We start from the raw sequence: 18,653 nt of genomic DNA, 5'->3' as shown, positions 1-18,653 counted from the left end.
ACGTTATTGAAAATGTCTTCCAATACTTGCTTAACAGTGATAAAGCCACATAAAAGTGCCTTCGCAGCATCAGCTCGGGCTGACCACCTAGTGTCCGATAACCGTTTCAAAATCGGAATTCTTGAATTAGAATCTTTAAGTGCGTTCGTAAGACGACTCCATCGATAGGTAGAAGCGGAAAAAAATTTATAGAGGTTTTCAATGAAATCAAATGAAGCAAGTAATGCTTCTGTACAGCAGTCTGCAGCGCACTTAGCAACCAAATTTAATGAATGTGTAACACAGGGAATGTATTCTGCATACTTATTTATTTTCTTAATTCGGGCTTGTAAGCCCATGTATTTCCCACTCATGTTGCTGGCATTGTAATAGCTTTGCCTACGACAATCTTTTATAGTATTAATGCCACTCTCACTCAAGAAATCTAGTAAACTTTGAGCGAGTTGTCATTAATTATACTTGTTTTCTTTTTACGGCCAGAAAGCATACAAAATCTAGAGATATTCGATAATGATTTTCTTTTTATTTTATTTCATGAAAATATTTAATTAATAAAAATTCACAATAGAGGTATTCAGCAGAAATTTAACTTTATTTTGATATAAAAATTAATGGATATTAAAAAAAATTAATAATCTGGACGCTTGAAGGGTAGAAATGTACCTAGTATAGACACTAGTCTAAATATATCGATTATAATATTTATAATTAAACATTAGAGCATTAAAGTTAGGAAGTTCGTATAATGCCTAGTTATTTTTACGATTTAACGTGACAAAATCTAGTTTTAGATTTTCAGGTGGAAGTGAAGCATAGCCTAAGCGCTTCGCGTTTAAAGCATGCAAGGATATTTTACGCTTCATCTAAATTGATATTTTTTTAATTACGGTCAGTTTAAGCGCGGGGTCCGTAGCATTTGCTACTCTTGCTACGTGGCTAATCCGGCACTGGGTGGAGGACCGGCATTATTACGATTCTTTTGACGTACGGATGGATAGAGGAGGTCCTCAGCATTAAGAAATGACTCAGACTTATAGTTTTTGAGATATTTTTATTCAAAGTTCAAAAATTTTTAAAAGTAATGCTCGTTATTGCACTATGTTTTCCCAATTTTCACACATTTTTAATTAATATATTTTTAATTACAGTATACACATTGAAATATATCCAAAATTTACACTTATTGTGTGTTTTTTAAGAAAATCAATATATATTAAAAACTACTTTGCACGTTCACACTTTCAAGAGATTTGTTTGTTTACATTTATAAAAAATAGCGGTGTTGCCATACTTTGTGTCCTGAAAACTAATCAACAACTTTTCTGTTTAATTTTTAATCTTGAGGACCTCCTCTTTCCGTCCATACCCTCAAATCGCGGGGCCAAAAGAATCATCATCGTGCCGGAGAGCCTTACGCTCAACGTAGTTTAATGCCTTTAGAGTACACCGCGCAAGAGTTGCTCAGCTTGCAGCTTGCGTTGAATCCAAGTGGAGCAAGGTTTGCAACCACTGTCGCTGAAAATTTAGATGAGATGAGCACATATGGGGAAAGTGACGAGGTGCAGCCTTGACAAGCACCTATAACCAGAGTGGATGAGCACGAAAATTTGAGTAAGAAAGCTTTGGAAAATTAAGCGCACACGCAAACCTTGTCGGTACCTTACAAAAACAATTATTTCAGTGGGAACAACTGAAACTGCAAGGTATACGAGAAAAATATTTGAGTTAAAATAAAGAAAAATTGGTCATGTATAAAATAAAAGAAAGAAAGGGCAATGAAAGTTTACTTACAAATATTGTGTTACGCAGAGCAAACATATTATGTATGTATGTACATTAATAATCATTGTTGCTTGATTAGATGGATATCGATGTTTACGTTCACCTAATATTTTTTAATTTTAGCACTCCCAATTGTTCTTTCTACTACGTCCGTTTCGTATCTATGTATGTACATACATATATTTATAAATTATAATTTTAAGTACATAAATAAGCCGAATTGAAATCTCCGGCCGTTCCAAACACATTTTCAATGAGCTATAATTTCACACAAATGAGTCGTGGGTATTTATGTATATCCGTCATATCTTGCATAAATATATCTTATCATGATCACGCGCCAAATGAGATTTTATTATGAGCAATAATCGCAACATGCATTCCATCTACGCAACCAATCACATTTTAGCTTAATGTTGTCTAGCACATGCAATTGCATACTTGCTTAACGTTTTCCTTTAGTCTGAATATGAAAATTTAGGCGACATACATATGTGTACGTACTTTTTTGCAGTCGATACTTACAATACGGGAACTTCCATGGAATTGAAGTGATCCCGTTCCTACGTTCCTAAGTTGCTTGTTGTCCTTACAACATAAAAATCTTCAAAATATATTATAAATTATCGTGGTTGAACATTTTTATTTTTATAAAGTAAAGCCGATGTTGACACAAAACGTAAAGGAAAATAATTTTTAGTTTGAACATTTGACATTTTTCAATGATTTTCGTATGACAACAATGAAGTCAAGCGAATCTATTCATTCGCCAGTCACAATATGAGCACATCGCTTTTCGACAAACAGTTCGATTCGCCGTATGAATTCGATTCACCGCACCATTACACTGCAACTTTCTTGCGTCAAATGTGATGCCTTGCTGTACTGCCTTTACCTTGATGTGCAAACAGTAATAAATGTAGTTGATTCTGCTTCGTTTGGTAATATGTAAAAAAGTGAAACCAGTGAAAATAAAAGTAAAATACTGTTACGATATTCTCTAGACAAACATTGCATTAACAAAACAGCTATAAGTATTATTAGTACAATAGCTTCATCAAACAGTTCAGAAACAATGATGCACACCTTATATTTCGCACATTGACTTAAAGATACATAACTATGCTACTACTATCTCAAGTTTTTGATTTTATTTTTGATTTTTTCTAATGTTTGAGGATAAATAACGAGATTTCATACACTCTTAAGAAGCAGTGACTTTTATGATCATTTGACTGCGCCTCGTCTGCTTCATCTTCGTCTTTTTCATCAACTTCATTTTTGCCCGCATTCTTTAACATTTTTTCTCCACAATATATGTCTTTAATTGCGGATGCCTTCTTGAAAGCTTCTTCGATGTCATCAGTTATAAGTACGTTATCAAAAACCGTTCCTGACTTCACTTGCCATAAGTCAAATCCAATTTTACAGAGTTCTTTCCGTAAACACAAATTGCCATCTGGTACATATTCTGGATTCTCAATTTCTGGATGCTCCCACGCGCCTTTATAGTCTGGATTGTCCACCTGCCTAGGCTGCCATTCGCCTTTGTAGTCCGGATTTTTTACCATAGGTGGTTCCCATTCGCCATCCATTTCGTCATCCCAATCCGTGGCTTAGAAGCATCTGGATCAGGGATATATTCTGGTTTGTCCCAATCTGAAGGTTTGGTATCTTCTGGATCCGGAATTGTTGGCTTATGTATAATATTTTTATTAATAATTAAAAGAATAATTATTATAAAGAATATAACATACCCTGTCATCCCAATCTTCTGGTTTTTTTGCATTCGGATCCTTAATCTTTTTTAGAGGAAGAAATTCCCAGTCATTTTCAAGGTTCTCGGACTCAATTTATTCGTTATCAATCAACACTTCATATGTGTTGTCTGGTTTCAAAATGAGTGTGTGGAAATGAGTATAAACATCATCTTTGCTTCGTATGTCTTTATTAATTAGGTGATTTGTGCCTTTGTAGCTAAAGATAACGTGAACTTTTTTCGTTCCTGGACCGTAAATATCTGGTCCAAACATTATTTAATATGGGGATTCTCCATGCATATCAGTGTGATCCAAAGAACAGTCGAAAATTTTTACATAACCGCCCCGCAGTCAATATTTTGCTCAAGGTTCTCAGACCATTTAATAACTAAATTTTTATTTTCGTTACTAAATGGTTCAAATTTTCTCGATACTGCATAAAACCGAGCATCCTCAGATGTTTGCAAACATAAAAGAATGAACTTGTTATAAATATGTCAACATACTAGCATTTTGTAATGAATAGTGATTATAGTAATAGGCGTGTTTTATTTGACCATCATAAGCTAATAGCTAAATCATGGACAAATAAAACGCACTTAGCTTATTTAATATGTAATTTAAAAAATTAATTGTGTTGGCAATGCGGGTAAGAACAATCAGTTGATATTCATTTTATAGCGAGATTCTGTAACCAGTCTCTAGTCTCTATTTGAGACATTTTGAGGTAAAGTCTCAATTTGTGACTAGTTACTATTCACTAAACAGCCTCTAGCAGAGAACGTATATTTATAGAGAAGGTTCACGATGACGAAAATTTAGGGATATTTCGATTTTGGGATATTTACTGTTTTGGATGAGCATGTTTCACCACAGAAAATTATTAGCGTGTTTCACCACTTAACATCAGGGGCACGAAAATAACAGAAGTGAGTAGTTGTTAGAGCAGAGAACGTATAATATAGAGAAGGTTCAACTACGGACAAGCGTGTAAACTGTCATGAGCCATGAATTTTCTATTAGTGGATTTCACCACTTTTGGCTCGGCAGGAGAAATTTTAACAGAAATGAGTGAACAGAGCTGAGCATTGAATGAAAATTATGCTCAGAAATATACACTGCTTTTACAGACGCATGTTAGCCTTTTGGCTTATATTTTTATACTTTTACATGCTATCATATCAATTGATATGAATATAATTTTGCGAATTTTTGCGAATTCATGCAAAATTGATAACATTATTATTAAATCATGCTATTTTAATGGTAATATTTGTAGTTAATCCTTATCCTCCTCCTCCTTATCTTTGATAATATTATATAATTTCGTATGCATGTATATATGCTATATACATACATGAAATATTATCGTAATATCCTAAAAACATATTATATTACCATAATAATATATGAAATCATACCTCTTATCATTTAAAACTTTCATACACATCTATCCTGCAGATATGTATGCAAGTACAAATCAATTTCAAATCAAGATATTATCATTTATCAATAATATAAAAAGCGCGCGCTTCTCTATATTTACGTACCCACATATGTATGTATGTATGTGCGTATGACATTCTCACACAATTAATATATGCGTACACATGTAAATCAAAAAATACAAACATTCTTCTGGAAAAACAGCAATAGTCTCAAAAATCATCATACATACTTACAATATGAGTACACATGTAAATATGTGCGTATGACATTCCCACACAAACAATGCATACACAACATACATACTTACATGCGTTCACATGTGAATATGTCACCCGCAAAAATTACAAATATTGTTCTACAAAAACAACAATCGTTTGAAAAAGCATCAGAAACCAATATGGCAGCCAAATTGCCGACGTCAAAATTTATAGTAAATTACACAACAAAATTTTCATTCATGAACGCAAACGTGCTTTCAAAAAGCATATTCAATTCATTCATAAAAGCAGACGCCATTACATCTCCCCGAGCATGCCTTGCCTACAAGCGTCTTTTCGCGACGATTTCAAAAGCTAAAAATCATAAATTGAATATATTTCTGAAATTTTATGGATGGAAAAAGTCACAACCCCGCAAATATAAGTATTAAAAAATATTAGAATAAAATAGACAACATAGTTTATTTGTCGAATTTCAATCTATAAATTTTTCCAAGAAAATATTCAATATTCTTCTGATTTTTGTGTACAGTCAATCCCGGTTAAGTAGTACTCCGCTTAAATGAAAATCATCCCTCTTAACTGCCTATGTCTTGCTGCATCTCACGGTTTGTTTTTTGAAATACATAGAAATTATTGTTTTAAGTACCACTCGCTTAAGTATACCTATCCGCACTCGCTTATGTACCATATTATATTTTTATTTTTGACAAACCACAAAAATCTGTGGCACATAACCGGGATTGACTGTATTTGTCAAGGAATGTGAAAAATATTTTGTAATTCTGAAATATTTTTTCGCAGCTGCGTCGATATGTATACAAGCTCACGCACAAACATACATATTTACGCTGGTTTGTGGTGGAGCTGTACAGCGGCAAGGGAAGCGGTGACAAACGGCGGCCATTCGTTTATTTTTTTCGGCACAGCTCATTGGTTGTCCGTGACAACGGAGTTTTTGTATGTAACAATGGTTGTATATATTTACATAAAAAGTTGTGTGTAGACAAATGTACATACATATGTACAAACATTATGCGAATGATTGTTTCAAATTTGTTTACATGAACACAAAATTACATACATAAGTATGTGAATATGTGAACTTTATGCGTACGGTTTTTCAAAATCTGTTTACATGCACACATAATTATATGCATATGACTTTTAAGATTTTATCAAAAGGGGATTTTATCAAAAAAAAATTATATCATTACGGGTACGGTTTTTAAAAATCTGTTTATATGTATGTACATATAATTACAACCATATGCGAATATGTGCGTCGGCTTGGTCTTCAAAATGTTATCAAAACCTCTAATGCCCAATATACATATGTACATGTATCTATATTTATTTAGGTAATAATGGAAATATGACTTTATCATAAATTCCAACAGATTTAATGGAATTTATCATTAAATAGGTCAAATTACGAATACATATGTATGTACATAGATAAGTTTGTTATAAAATACATACATATGTATGTATATGGGAATATCTATGAATGATATCCATAGTCGTTTGCGCATTGTAAACACGCGAATCTGTAAGCGCACATTTGTAAACATTGAAATTAGCATCACTTTTCTCAAAGGGATCAAAAGGAATTAAGTTATATATTCCTTGGGAAAAAGAATCAAGATGCGTTGGAAAATTTTTTTTATAGAGTCCGGGCTAGCCAGGGTATCAATACCCATCCGTCTGCCAATGAAATACAGTACATAGTAGGTCGTTTAATTTCGATGAAAATTTTAAGGCACAATTTTCAAAATAAGGGGGCTAATTGTGAGGATGATGACGACATAAATTTAGATTGGAACTTAGGCCCCGAAGATCGTCATCTCGAAGTACAGGGAGTTGAACACGAATCTGAGCAACTCGACCTGGAATCGTTTAGTATTCCAGACGAAAACTTTGTTGAAGAGGACGACAAAGCTGACGTCCAGATCAAGCGGTATTACACTGGCTATGGTATTTACCAGAAAATTTTGTGTAAAATCCATTGCGAAAAATGTGCTAAAGCAATGACGAAGACACAAAGTGATTTATCGCTTTATTCGGAGGCCCTAATCAAAGCGAAAAACTATAAGGATGACGCGGATTTAAGGCTAGTCAATCCAAGTGATAGGGTCTTCGAAGTGTGTCGACTGCAGATGATGTGGTACGTCAACCTTTTCAACAAATATGCTCACCGTTCGAATGTTCGTTGTCTGATGTTGTCCACAATTAAAGAAAAAAGGGAAAAAGTTTTTCCTGAGTGGTTTGACCCAACCGATGAGTGTTTTACTCATAAAATTAAGTTGTTAGAATACTTGGTAACGGTACTTTTATTCAAAAACTCGAAACGGTTAGTCAAGGAAGAAATTAATAATGAACGAATTCGGAAGAGCGATGCTAAACTAAATAAACTAAAGTAAGTTGCAAGTCAAGACCGTTTGATTCAAGAACATCTTACTTTTGGGTGAGTAATGAATTCATTGAATATACATATTTACTTTTTTTTAATATTTAGCATTTTATTCTATTTACAGGTTTTTTTATTTTCAGATTTTTCTTCTATTTTCAGGTTTATCTTGTTATATTTTCAGGTACTTTTTTCTTCTTCCTATTTTTCTCCTTTAATAGCTTTGCAACTGAGCTTAGCTTTTTTAAACACAAATGTTGTTTCCATCTTGTTTAAGTGCAACATTTGTGTTTAAAAAAGCAAGTGAAATTCAATGACTTTTTTTTATATACATATTAAGTCGTGTGAGATATTTCCATTTCAAATGGACAATTTCGTAATTCTGCATTATAATTTTTTTAACATTTTTTTCAGCATTTTATAAAAACAAATTGTTAATAAATCTTTAAATTGTTAATTTTAAATAATAATAACTCAATAAAATTTGCATATAAGTATATTCTGAAAACAATAACCTTGACTTTGATTTGTTTAAACTTATGTAGATACATACAGACATCGCATATGGGCAAGTGCGAAATCAACATATTTGAATGTAAGTATATTCTGAAAACAATAACCTTGACATTGATTTGTTTAAACTTATGTAGATACATACAAACATCGCATATGGGCAAGTGCGAAATCAACCCTTACTCATATACAACGAGGCATGTGTAAATGGAAAAAAGCCAACAGATCATATACTTATGAAAGTGCACATGCGTGTACAAAAACATATACAACATATGTATCTATATATACACCAAGCAGACGCACATAACAAGTGCCGCACGCATCTTTCCGCATCTCCGTTGTCATGACAATCAATGATCGAAGCTCACATTTTGTCGAAGAGTCAATGTTTCGAAGGACTGACGCGACGACTAACGTCACAATATTGTGTTTTGTATTGTTCATGCTTCCCTTGCCGCTATAACAGCTTCGCCAACAAACTAGCGTAAATATGTATGTTTTTGTATGAGCTTGCATACATATCGACGCAGATTTTTGCGAGCCACGGCAAAATATATATATGTATTAGATTTGGCAAATATTTTAAATCAACGAGAACTTTGTTGCCATTCTTTGTCACTCTTTTCTGTGTTTTGCGAGTTTGCCTGGTTGTCTGTTTTCCTGCAGTACAAATATCAGAAATTGTTCAATTTATGATTTTTAGCTTTTGCCATCGTGGCGAAAAGACACTTGTAGGCAAAGGCATGATCGGGGAGATGTAATGGTGTTTGCTTTTGTGAATGAAGCACGTGTGCCTGTTGAAAATACGCTTGCGTTCATGAATGAAAATGTTGTTCTTGCGTGTTTTACTATAAATTTAGGCATTGGCTATTTGGCTGCCATATTGAATTGTGACGCTGCTGATGCTTTTCGAGACGATTGTTGTCTTTTGGTGACATATTTACATGTGTATGCCCAAATATGTATGTAGGTTTGTGTATACATTGTTTGTTCGGCAAGATGTACATGTTCATATACATATGTATTTACATATGGAGCAGTGCGAACACATTTTATAACTGTTGAGTGATATCATGATTTACATATATTTGAATTTTACTTACATACATACATACATATGTATATGTATCTGCAGATACATGATTATGTAAGACAAATATGATGACAAATAAACAAACATACATATGTAGTTATATATGGTATATGTTGTAACACATACAATTTTTATTAGCAACAATATAATACAACACTATTTAGCAGAAAAGTATATTATGTAAATATTAAAGAAATAATAAGAAACATAAGATGTGAATATTTATTTTTTTATTAGAATGCTATCAGTTTTACATGAAAAATGATATTCATATCAATACATACATATGTATCCATATATGCTTGCATATAAACGTATAATACGCAACACATAAAGCGCACACATATCAATACTAATAAGTCATGTCATGATTTGAGTCCCTGAAGGCGTTGAACATATGTATGTACGTGTGTGCATGCTACATGTGCATATGAATACGTACATAAGTTTTAAATTATAAAAAGTATGATTTATGTACATACATATACTATATTACTAGTTTTTTTTATATATTATGATAGTATTTTACACAGATACGTATATGTATGTACATTTTATACACATATCAAATGTACATACATACATATATGTACATATCTACTATATCTAACATACATATGTAGGATATAATTAAAAATTTGGTCTTAATTTAACATTGAGTAAAATATTGCCTTATATAAAATAGTTAGTTAATTAATTAAAAAGTAATCAATTTGTGTAAAAATTATTTTCAAATCAATTCATATAATTGCACATAAACGCATAAAAATATAAGCCAAAAGGCCGGCATGCCGCTGTAAAATCGAAGCAAGTCTGTGAGTATATTTTTCATTTAATGCTCAACTCTGTTCACGCGCCACTGTTAAAATTTCTCCTTCTGAGCTAGCTTTGGTGAAACACGCTCATCGCATTTTGTTAGCTTTTGACAGTTTACACGCTTGTCCGTTGTTGGACCTTCTCTATAAATATACGTTCTCTGCCTCTAGCTTTAGTGTCAAAATATTGCCTTAAATTTGAGACCTGATAGTTAGCAGGTGACAACCCTAAACAGAACTCTGGTCTGCCTTTTGAATATACTGCATAGAGATCATCATAGATATTAATCGTTTGTCGTTTGTTTTTATATTTTGTTAGCAACTCAAACACGAAAATGTTAAAAATAAATCACTTTTACATAAATTTCGTAAATATTATGAAACGGAGTCAACATATATTTTTATTTTTATTGATAATTATGTTTTTGACTATGTTATAGAAAATTTAATATTTGTTATAGACATATTTATTTTCATTCAAGTGTAGAAACACCCCTGAATAATGAAATGTAATAGATTTTGTGACTGTCAGTTACAGAATAGCAAAATCGTTTCAAGTCTCAAAAATTGTCTCTAATTTAAAATCTCAAATTTAGAGACTTGAGACTGTATCGCAGTACAGAATCGCACGGTTACACGGTGGTTCCTCCCATACGACAAATATCAAACAAAGACAAATATCGTCCACTCGATACTGCAGACCAATACGATTTAGTTTCAAAAAAGAGACAACAGAAGTTTGCATTGAAGAGAGGAATTATTTCACGAAGAAAATTGATATGTTAAAGTGCACAGAATTTATAAAATCTGGACAGAAAATAAACGTCGAACACAAATTGCAACTGACTATTATTGATGGAAAAGTATGCAATGCACTAAGTCAAACATCATCTGCTAAGTGTTACATATGCCAAGCCAAACCAAAACGATATAGATAAATGTCTACAAAAAGCCGTCCACAAAGAACATTATGAGTCTGGTTTATCACCTTTACATTCATATATTCGATTTTTTGAATACTTCATTCATGTAACGTATAGACTAGATATCAAAAAATGGCAAATTAGGTCGGCAGAAGATAAAACGCAATTCATGAAAAAAAAAATCAGGTTAGAAATAAGTTTAGATCAGAAATGGGTTTAATAGTGGACATGCCAAAAACAGGAGGTAGTGGGACATCAAACGATGGCAACACGGCTAGACGCTTTTTTAATAATGCTGGTTTGGCTTCTCAAATAACGGGCGTTGACGAAGAGCTCATACATGTGCAGCATTACTGCAAGCTATCACATCAGGATATAAAATAAACGCGGACAAATTTAAGCAATTCGCACTTGAAACTGCTAAAAGGCTTGTTCTATCTTCCACCTTCAGTTCACAAGATCCTAGTGCATGGTTCCGAAGTCATCGAAAGTGCAATAATATCCATTGGAGAACTATCCGAGGAAGCTGCGGAAGCCAAAAACAAGGATATTAAGAGGTATAGGCTTCAACATACGAGGAAAACTTCTCGAATTGCAACAAATACGGATTTACTTAATATGTTATTGTTGAGCTCAGATCCATTTATTACAGGTCAACGAAAATTGCCATGCAAAAAGAAAAGCGCATTATTAAAATCTACAATAGAATTGTTGGAAGACTAATTACGTAAAGGAATTTTTTATTGAGGTTTACAACGTCCTTATTTTTCTTCAAAATTAATAAAATTTTTATTTGAACAGTAAAAAATAAATTATTTAATTTTATAAAATTAAATGGCACATATCTTTTCCTTTCTATTTTTTAATAATAATTCCGGGAATTGGAACAAAATTTATCACATGCTCAGGTATTTTAACGTTAGAATTAGGTATATATGCTGAATATGAAAAGTGGGCTTTATACAATTGCGATTTTTTCAGAATATCGTACTTGCATGAACAAAAATATGTTGTGTATATTGCAGGTCTGTATCTCTATTCTACCTATTTTTTCGCTATCCTCCATACAAATGGAACCACTGTGGGTTAGTTTGAAATTTCAAAATTGTGAACGGAATATTAATATACTATACAATATATGTATACATATTATTCATTTGAGGTCTAGAATACAAGAAACTGAAAACAAAAAATTTGTAATTTTGGTTTGTTTACATTTTCATCTGTCAAAATAAAAATCTATTAGCAACTACTTTTTTTTCGTGAATGAAAAAAGGCGATGAACTGACAATGCCTCTAGTTCAATATACAATGTATGATAGCTTATGACAAGCCAACATAATTATGTTGGCTAACCGAGCTATTCTGTACTGTGATACAATCACAAGTCTCTAAAATTGCAATTTAAATTTTTTTAACAATTTTTAAGACTTGAGGCGATTTTGCAATTCTGTAAGGGACAGTCACAAAAGTCTGTAAGATTTCATTATTTAGAGATGTATTTACAATTGGAGGATGGAGTTACATATGTGTAGAAGTTCACGCTAGTGAGGAAAATTCTCTGATCGCCACTTGGGAATGGCCAGAAACGAGTGTTTTACATATGACTCAAGCAGCTCACGACTTCCGGTCTTTGCCCAGGTATCCTCTGGGTAGCCTAAGAACATCCGTTTGAAGGCGAGCTAAAGTGAGAAGGCGAAACATACCCTCCGCAGGGTTGTGAGCTAGGTTTGGGACCCACCATGTAAAAAATCATTCCAATGAAAAGGAACCACAAGCCTCGGATGAGTGACCCCATTTTGATGACGACCAAGGCAAACGAAATAAGGACTACGAATTGAGGGCATGCACCTGGAATGTCCGGTCCCTAAATTGAGAAGGTGCCGCTGCCCAGTTGGTTCATGTCCTCGTTAAAATAAAGGCAGACATCACCGCCGTCCAAGAAATGCGATGGACGGGACAAGGACAGAGACGAGTAAATCCTTGTGGCATTTACTACGTGGCCATATAAAGAAGCGCAAGTTTGGTGTGGGATTCGTGATGGGAAAGAGACTCCGTTGCAGAGTACTATCATTCAGTCCGGTGAATGAACGTCCAATCAGCATCAAAGCGAGGTTCTTCAACATATCGCTTATTTGCGCCCACGCCCCAACGGAAGAAAAGCACGATGTGACCAAATATGCCTTCTATGAGCGCTTGGAGCGCGCTTATGAGAGCTGCCCCCGCCACGATGTCAAAATCGTGTTTGGCGACTTTAACGCCAGGGTGGGCAAAGAAGGTATCTTTGGCACTACGGTCGGTAAGTTCAGCCTCCACGACCAAACATCCCCAAATGGGTTGAGGCAGATTGACTTCGCCGGGGCCCGAAATATGGTTATCTCTAGCACTAGATTCCAGCATAAAGAGAATCATCAAGCTACCTGGCTGTCTCCGGATCGAAAAACTACCAACCAGATCGATCATGTTGTGATAGACGGAAGACACGTCTCCAGTGTTTTAGATGTGCGTGCGCTCCGAGGCCCTAACATCGACTCGGACCACTATCCTGTTGCAGCTAAGATTCGCACCCGCGCCTGTGCAGCAAAAAACGCACGCCACCAAACACAAGGAAGGTTCGACGTCGTGAAGCTGCAATCACAACAGACAGGAGAACGATTTTCTACTCGGCTTGCACTCCTGCTCTCTGAGAGCACTCGTCAACAACTCGGTATAAGGGAACTGTGAGACGGCATTTCACACTCCTTACGTACAGCTGCAACCGAAGCCATTGGTTTTCGGAAAGTGCAAAAGAATAGCTGGTACGACGAGGAGTGCAGTGTCGCAGCGGAGAGAAAACAGGCTGCCTACCTCCCAACGTTTCGATCGACCACTACACGTGCGGGATGGGATATATACCGAGAGTTGAAGAGGGAAGCGAGACGCATTTGCAGACAGAAACAGAAAAAGGCCGAAATGCGTGAATACGAAGAGCTTGATAAGCTCGAAAATTCTACGAAAAAATGCGGCGGCTTACAGAAGGTTTCAAGATCGGAGCATACTCTTGTCCCCCAAAGGTGATCTAGTCACCGATGCCCAGAGCATACTTAAATTATGGAGGGAACACTTCTTCAGCATGCTGAATGGCAGTGAACGTACAACACCAGGAGAAGGCGAACGCGATTCCCCAATCGATGACGATGGAGCAGACGTTCCATTGCCCGACCATGAAGAAGATCGAATAGCAATTACCCGCCTGAAGAACAACAAAGCGGCGGGCCGATGGATTGCCGGCCGAGCTATTCAAACACGGCGGCGAAGAGCTGATAAGGAGCATGCATCAGCTTCTTTGTAAAATATGGTCGGACGAAAGCATGCCCAACGATTGGGATTTAAGTGTGCTATGCCCAATCCATAAAAAGGGAGACCCCACAATCTGCGCCAACTACCGTGGGATTAGCCTCCTCAACATCGTGTATAAGGTACTATCGAGCGTATTGTGTGAAAGATTAAAGCCCACCGTCAACAAACTGATTGGACCTTAACAGTGTGGCTTTAGACCTGGCAAATCAACAACCGACCAGATATTCACCATACGCTAAATCTTGGAAAAGACACGTGAAAGGAGAATCGACACATACCACTTCTTCGTCGATTTCAAAGCTGCTTTCGACAGAACGATAAGGAGCTGCCTTTATGCCGCGATGTCTGATGTCTGGTATCCCCGCAAAACTAATACGGCTGTGTAAGCCGACGTTGAGCAACACCAAAAGCTCCGTCAGAATCGGGAAGGACCTCTCCGAGCCGTTCGATACCAAACGAGGTTTCAGACAAGGCGACTTACTGTCGTGCTATATTGATATTGATATCATCGGCCTCAACAAACAGTCGTCACACTCGCGACTTGGCTCTCACGTCACTGTTGACAGTCATAACTTTGAAGTTGTAGATAATTTCGTCTATCTTGGAACCAGCGTAAACACCACCAACAATGTCAGCCTGGAAATCCAACGCAGGATAACTCTTGCCAACAGGTGCTACTTCGGACTGAGTAGGCAATTGACAACCAAAGTCCTCTCTCGACGAACAAAAACCAAACTCTATAAGTCACTCATAATTCCCATCCTGCAATATGGTGCAGAGACCTGGACGATGACAACAACTGATGAGCTGACGTTGCGAGTTTTCGAGAGAAAAGTTCTGCGAAAGATTTATGGTTCGATGGAACGATGAGCTGTACGAGATATATGACGACATTCACATAGTTCAGCGAATTAAAAGACAGCGGCTACGATGGCTAGGTCATGTTCTCCGAATGGATGAAAACACTCCAGTTCTGAAAGGATTCGACGCAGTACCCGTCAGAGGAAGAGGAAGACCTCCACTCCGTTGGAAGGACCTAGTGGAAAAGGAACTGGCTTCGCTTGGAATATTCAATTGGCGCCATGTAACGAAAAGAAGAAACGACTGACGCGCTGTTGTTAACTCGGCTATAATCGCGTAAGCGGTGTCTACGCCAGTAAAGAAAAAGAATACAATATTATATATCACAATAAATATAAATATATGTTGACTTTGTTTCAGAATATTTACGAAATTTATGTGAATTTGATTTATTTCGTGTTTGAGTTGCTTACAAAATATAAAAAAAAATCGACAATCGATTAATATCTTTGATGACCATTATTCAGTATATGCAAAATTGCAACCAAGAAGCTCTTTTTAGTTTTGACAATATTATGAGACTAAAGACTACAGACTGTGTTGTGAATACTAAGTAGTCACAAATTGAGACTGTACCTAAAAATTTCTGAAATTGTGACTAGAGAGTCTTCCATACAAAATAAACTAATAGCTTAATTTGCTGGTCCAATAAAACACGCCTATTAATAGAATTAGTATAACATAATTTATTACTAATGCATTTTAAGAAATAACGATTAGGTATGCGATAAGTAAAATTATGCAAGGCATACACGCACCAATTAGTTGGTTGATTGAGTTGAGCTAGAAATTGCCCTTGTCGCCACACACGACACAACTTTTAATACAATTTTGAGGCCAACTTCATTTTGAATATTCAATTCGTAGCGTAAACATGAGTTCGGAAGTTATTGCTTTAATTATTATAAATGAAGTTTTAGCGGAAGAAGAAGAACTGGAGCAAACAAGAATTTGGAAAAAAAGAAAATGGTGTAAAATGTGGTTGCAAAATAAAAATGAATTTTCAAATAACAAGCTTTTGAAGACGTTGAGAGAAACCAAGCCAAAGGACTACAAGAATTACATGCGCATGAGCGATGAAGTGTTTTATGATCTTCTCTTGAAAGTGAAAGTTTTTATTGAAAAAGAAGACACAATAATGCGAGAAGCAATTAGTGCAGAGAATCGTTTGGCAATAACTTTACGATTTTTGGCTACGGGAAACTCATTTGAAGACCTAAAATTTTCAACAGCAATATCTGCGCAAGCGATTGGTAAAATTGTAATTGAGACGTGCAAGGCTATTATAAAAGTTCTAAAAGACTCAATTAAGGTGGTATATAAAGAATATCCGAGTTATACATTTTATTTAACACAAAATATATTTTTAGTTTCCTAAAACACCCGAGCAATGGATGGCTGTAGCTGATCAATTTTATGAGAAGTCGATGTTTCCCAACTGTCTAGGCGCGCTCGATGGAAAGCATATAAATATTTCACGTCCTTCTAACTCCGGTTCATTTTATTTCAATTATAAAAAGACATTCAGTATTGTCTTGTTGGCAATTGTTGACAGCAACTCCAACTTTTAATGGTAGATGTATGTAGGTGCAAATGGACGAATTTCCGATGGAGGCGTTTTCGGAAAATCGAAATTTTTCAAAAAGTTGGAAAGTGGAAGTTTAAATTTACCGGAACCACAAGCAGTGCTTGCAGACGAAGATTCACTCCCTTTTGTGTTTGTGTCGGATGCGGCTTTCGCTTTGAGGAAAAATGTTTTAAAACCATTTGGTCACAACAATTTGACAGAGAATGAAATGCTGTTTAACGAAACTCTGAGCTCAGCACGGGTTAAAGTTGAAAACGCTTTTGGTATTTTGGCATCGCGTTTTCGACTTCTTCAAACGACAATAAATTTATGTCCTGAAAAAGTTACTACAGTTGTTCTTGCCTGTTGCTACTTACACAACTACTTACGGTGCCAGTCAAACTCAAATCGATTTGAATGTGAAAATATTCAGCTGTCAGAAATGGAACCAACGCTGTCTAGAAATGCATCTAATGAGGCCAAAACAATAAGGTTGAAATATTGTGAAATTATCAAAAAACTGAAATCTCTTTAATTCCTTTTATTTACATATGTATAAAATAGTGTTAAATTGGTTGTGTTCTTTAAATAAAACTTATATTCATTCTCTTATAACTAAAACATAAAAAATGAAGTAAAAAAATAATTTAAACAAAAAGTGAGAAAAATGAAATAAAATATATGTATGTACTCTATCTTAATATGTTTTTATTTATTGATATTGGGAGTCATTCAACAAATCAAAAACACTTGTGTATTGACTTTCGTTTTCATCTGCAAAATGTAACTCTGGAGTTATTTCAATTGTTTGTGATGTTGATTCTACAGGACTTCCAGTTGGCACAGAAATAAAACGTGGCGAATGTGATGGAGCTTGTATGGTCACAGAAGTAAAACGTTGCGAATGTGATGGAGCTTGTATGGGGCTTATAGCTGGCGCAGGAGTAAAACGTTGCGAAAGTGATGTTGCTTGTATGGGCACAGAAGTTAAACGTTGCGAATGTGATGTTGCTTGTACGGGGCTTCCAGTTGGCAAAGAAGTAAAATGTGAAAAGCGTGATGTTGATTCAGTTGGACTTACAGAAGATGTTGAAATATAAAGTGGGGAGTCATTACTTAAAAAAGGCGAGCTGGTTCGTGATACATGCGGACTACTTAAATTTGGTGAGCTTGAAGGACTGTGCAGATAATTGAAACATAATTTTCCAAATCGGCCCAACAGCATCACTTCGTCTACTGCTTGCTTTGCAAAACGTTGCTGCTCCGGTTTCATTTGCCTGTACATGCAAGCCCATGCATTTGCATAAATTTCCGCTTCATCCATTTGTTTTTTGGATGTCTCCAAATGCTCGGTTGCTTTCTTTAGAAACTCCGTTCTTTCGGTAGCCCCTTTTTTAAATTTCTTCAAAGATTGCTGTGTAAAAAAACATAATATCATAAATAAAAACAATAAAACTTTTAAATGTTTTTTCAACATACCACGGGAACGGACGCTTCTTCCTCTTCATCCGAACTGATGGATGTTACACCAGACTCAGGTATTTCCAGGTCTCGCAAAAAGTCGAGCTCCTCGAAATACCACAGAGGTGAAATGTATAAATCATCAACTCCTGCGCCAGATGATTCACTTTGTAACGTTTTTTTTTGAGCTCCCGGCGATAGCAAGTACGCATATTTGTCAACTTTTTTTTCATATCGTCTATTGATGCATCGTTTTTTATTTTTTTAAATTCTATCAAAAGTTTCTGATAACTTTTACGGCGTACATTTTTGTTTTTGTAGCAGTCCAGTTTGCTGTTCCACAGCTCCAGCATGGCTTTATCAACTTCGATAAATTCGCGGAGTTGGCGATCGCATTCACTCATTTTTATTTTTTATTTTCTCCGTAGACGCGCTCTGTTTGACAGCCGAAATAAAATG

At 35.4% G+C, this 18,653-nt stretch overlaps 2 protein-coding genes and 1 pseudogene across 2 annotated transcripts; 1 reads left to right on the top strand and 2 right to left on the bottom strand.

Annotated features, from left to right (window-relative positions):
• Positions 1–1,436: 1,436 nt before the first annotated feature.
• LOC120780697 lies at positions 1,437–8,579 on the bottom strand (annotated as a pseudogene).
• Positions 8,580–15,911: 7,332 nt separating this feature from the next.
• Positions 15,912–17,303, top strand: LOC120780470 (putative nuclease HARBI1). Its single transcript, XM_040112747.1, is given in 2 exon segments — positions 15,912–16,478; positions 16,537–17,303. Coding segments are annotated over 2 exon segments (1,170 nt in total). The 5' UTR covers positions 15,912–16,040; the 3' UTR covers positions 17,269–17,303.
• Positions 17,304–17,415: 112 nt separating this feature from the next.
• LOC120780696 lies at positions 17,416–18,598 on the bottom strand. The gene is made up of 3 exons (XM_040112959.1): positions 18,493–18,598; positions 18,213–18,343; positions 17,416–18,147 (listed from the first exon to the last, which is right to left on the bottom strand). The coding sequence occupies exons 1-3, from the start codon at positions 18,596–18,598 to the stop codon at positions 17,446–17,448; spliced, it is 939 nt and encodes a 312-aa protein (XP_039968893.1). The 3' UTR covers positions 17,416–17,445.
• Positions 18,599–18,653: the final 55 nt, after the last annotated feature.

This window comes from Bactrocera tryoni, unplaced genomic scaffold (assembly GCF_016617805.1).
Source record: "Bactrocera tryoni isolate S06 unplaced genomic scaffold, CSIRO_BtryS06_freeze2 scaffold_25, whole genome shotgun sequence".
In the NCBI taxonomy this organism is placed as follows: Eukaryota; Metazoa; Arthropoda; class Insecta; order Diptera; family Tephritidae; genus Bactrocera; species Bactrocera tryoni.
Note: the sequence above shows the minus strand (reverse complement) of the source record. Positions and strands in the feature narration are given on the sequence as shown.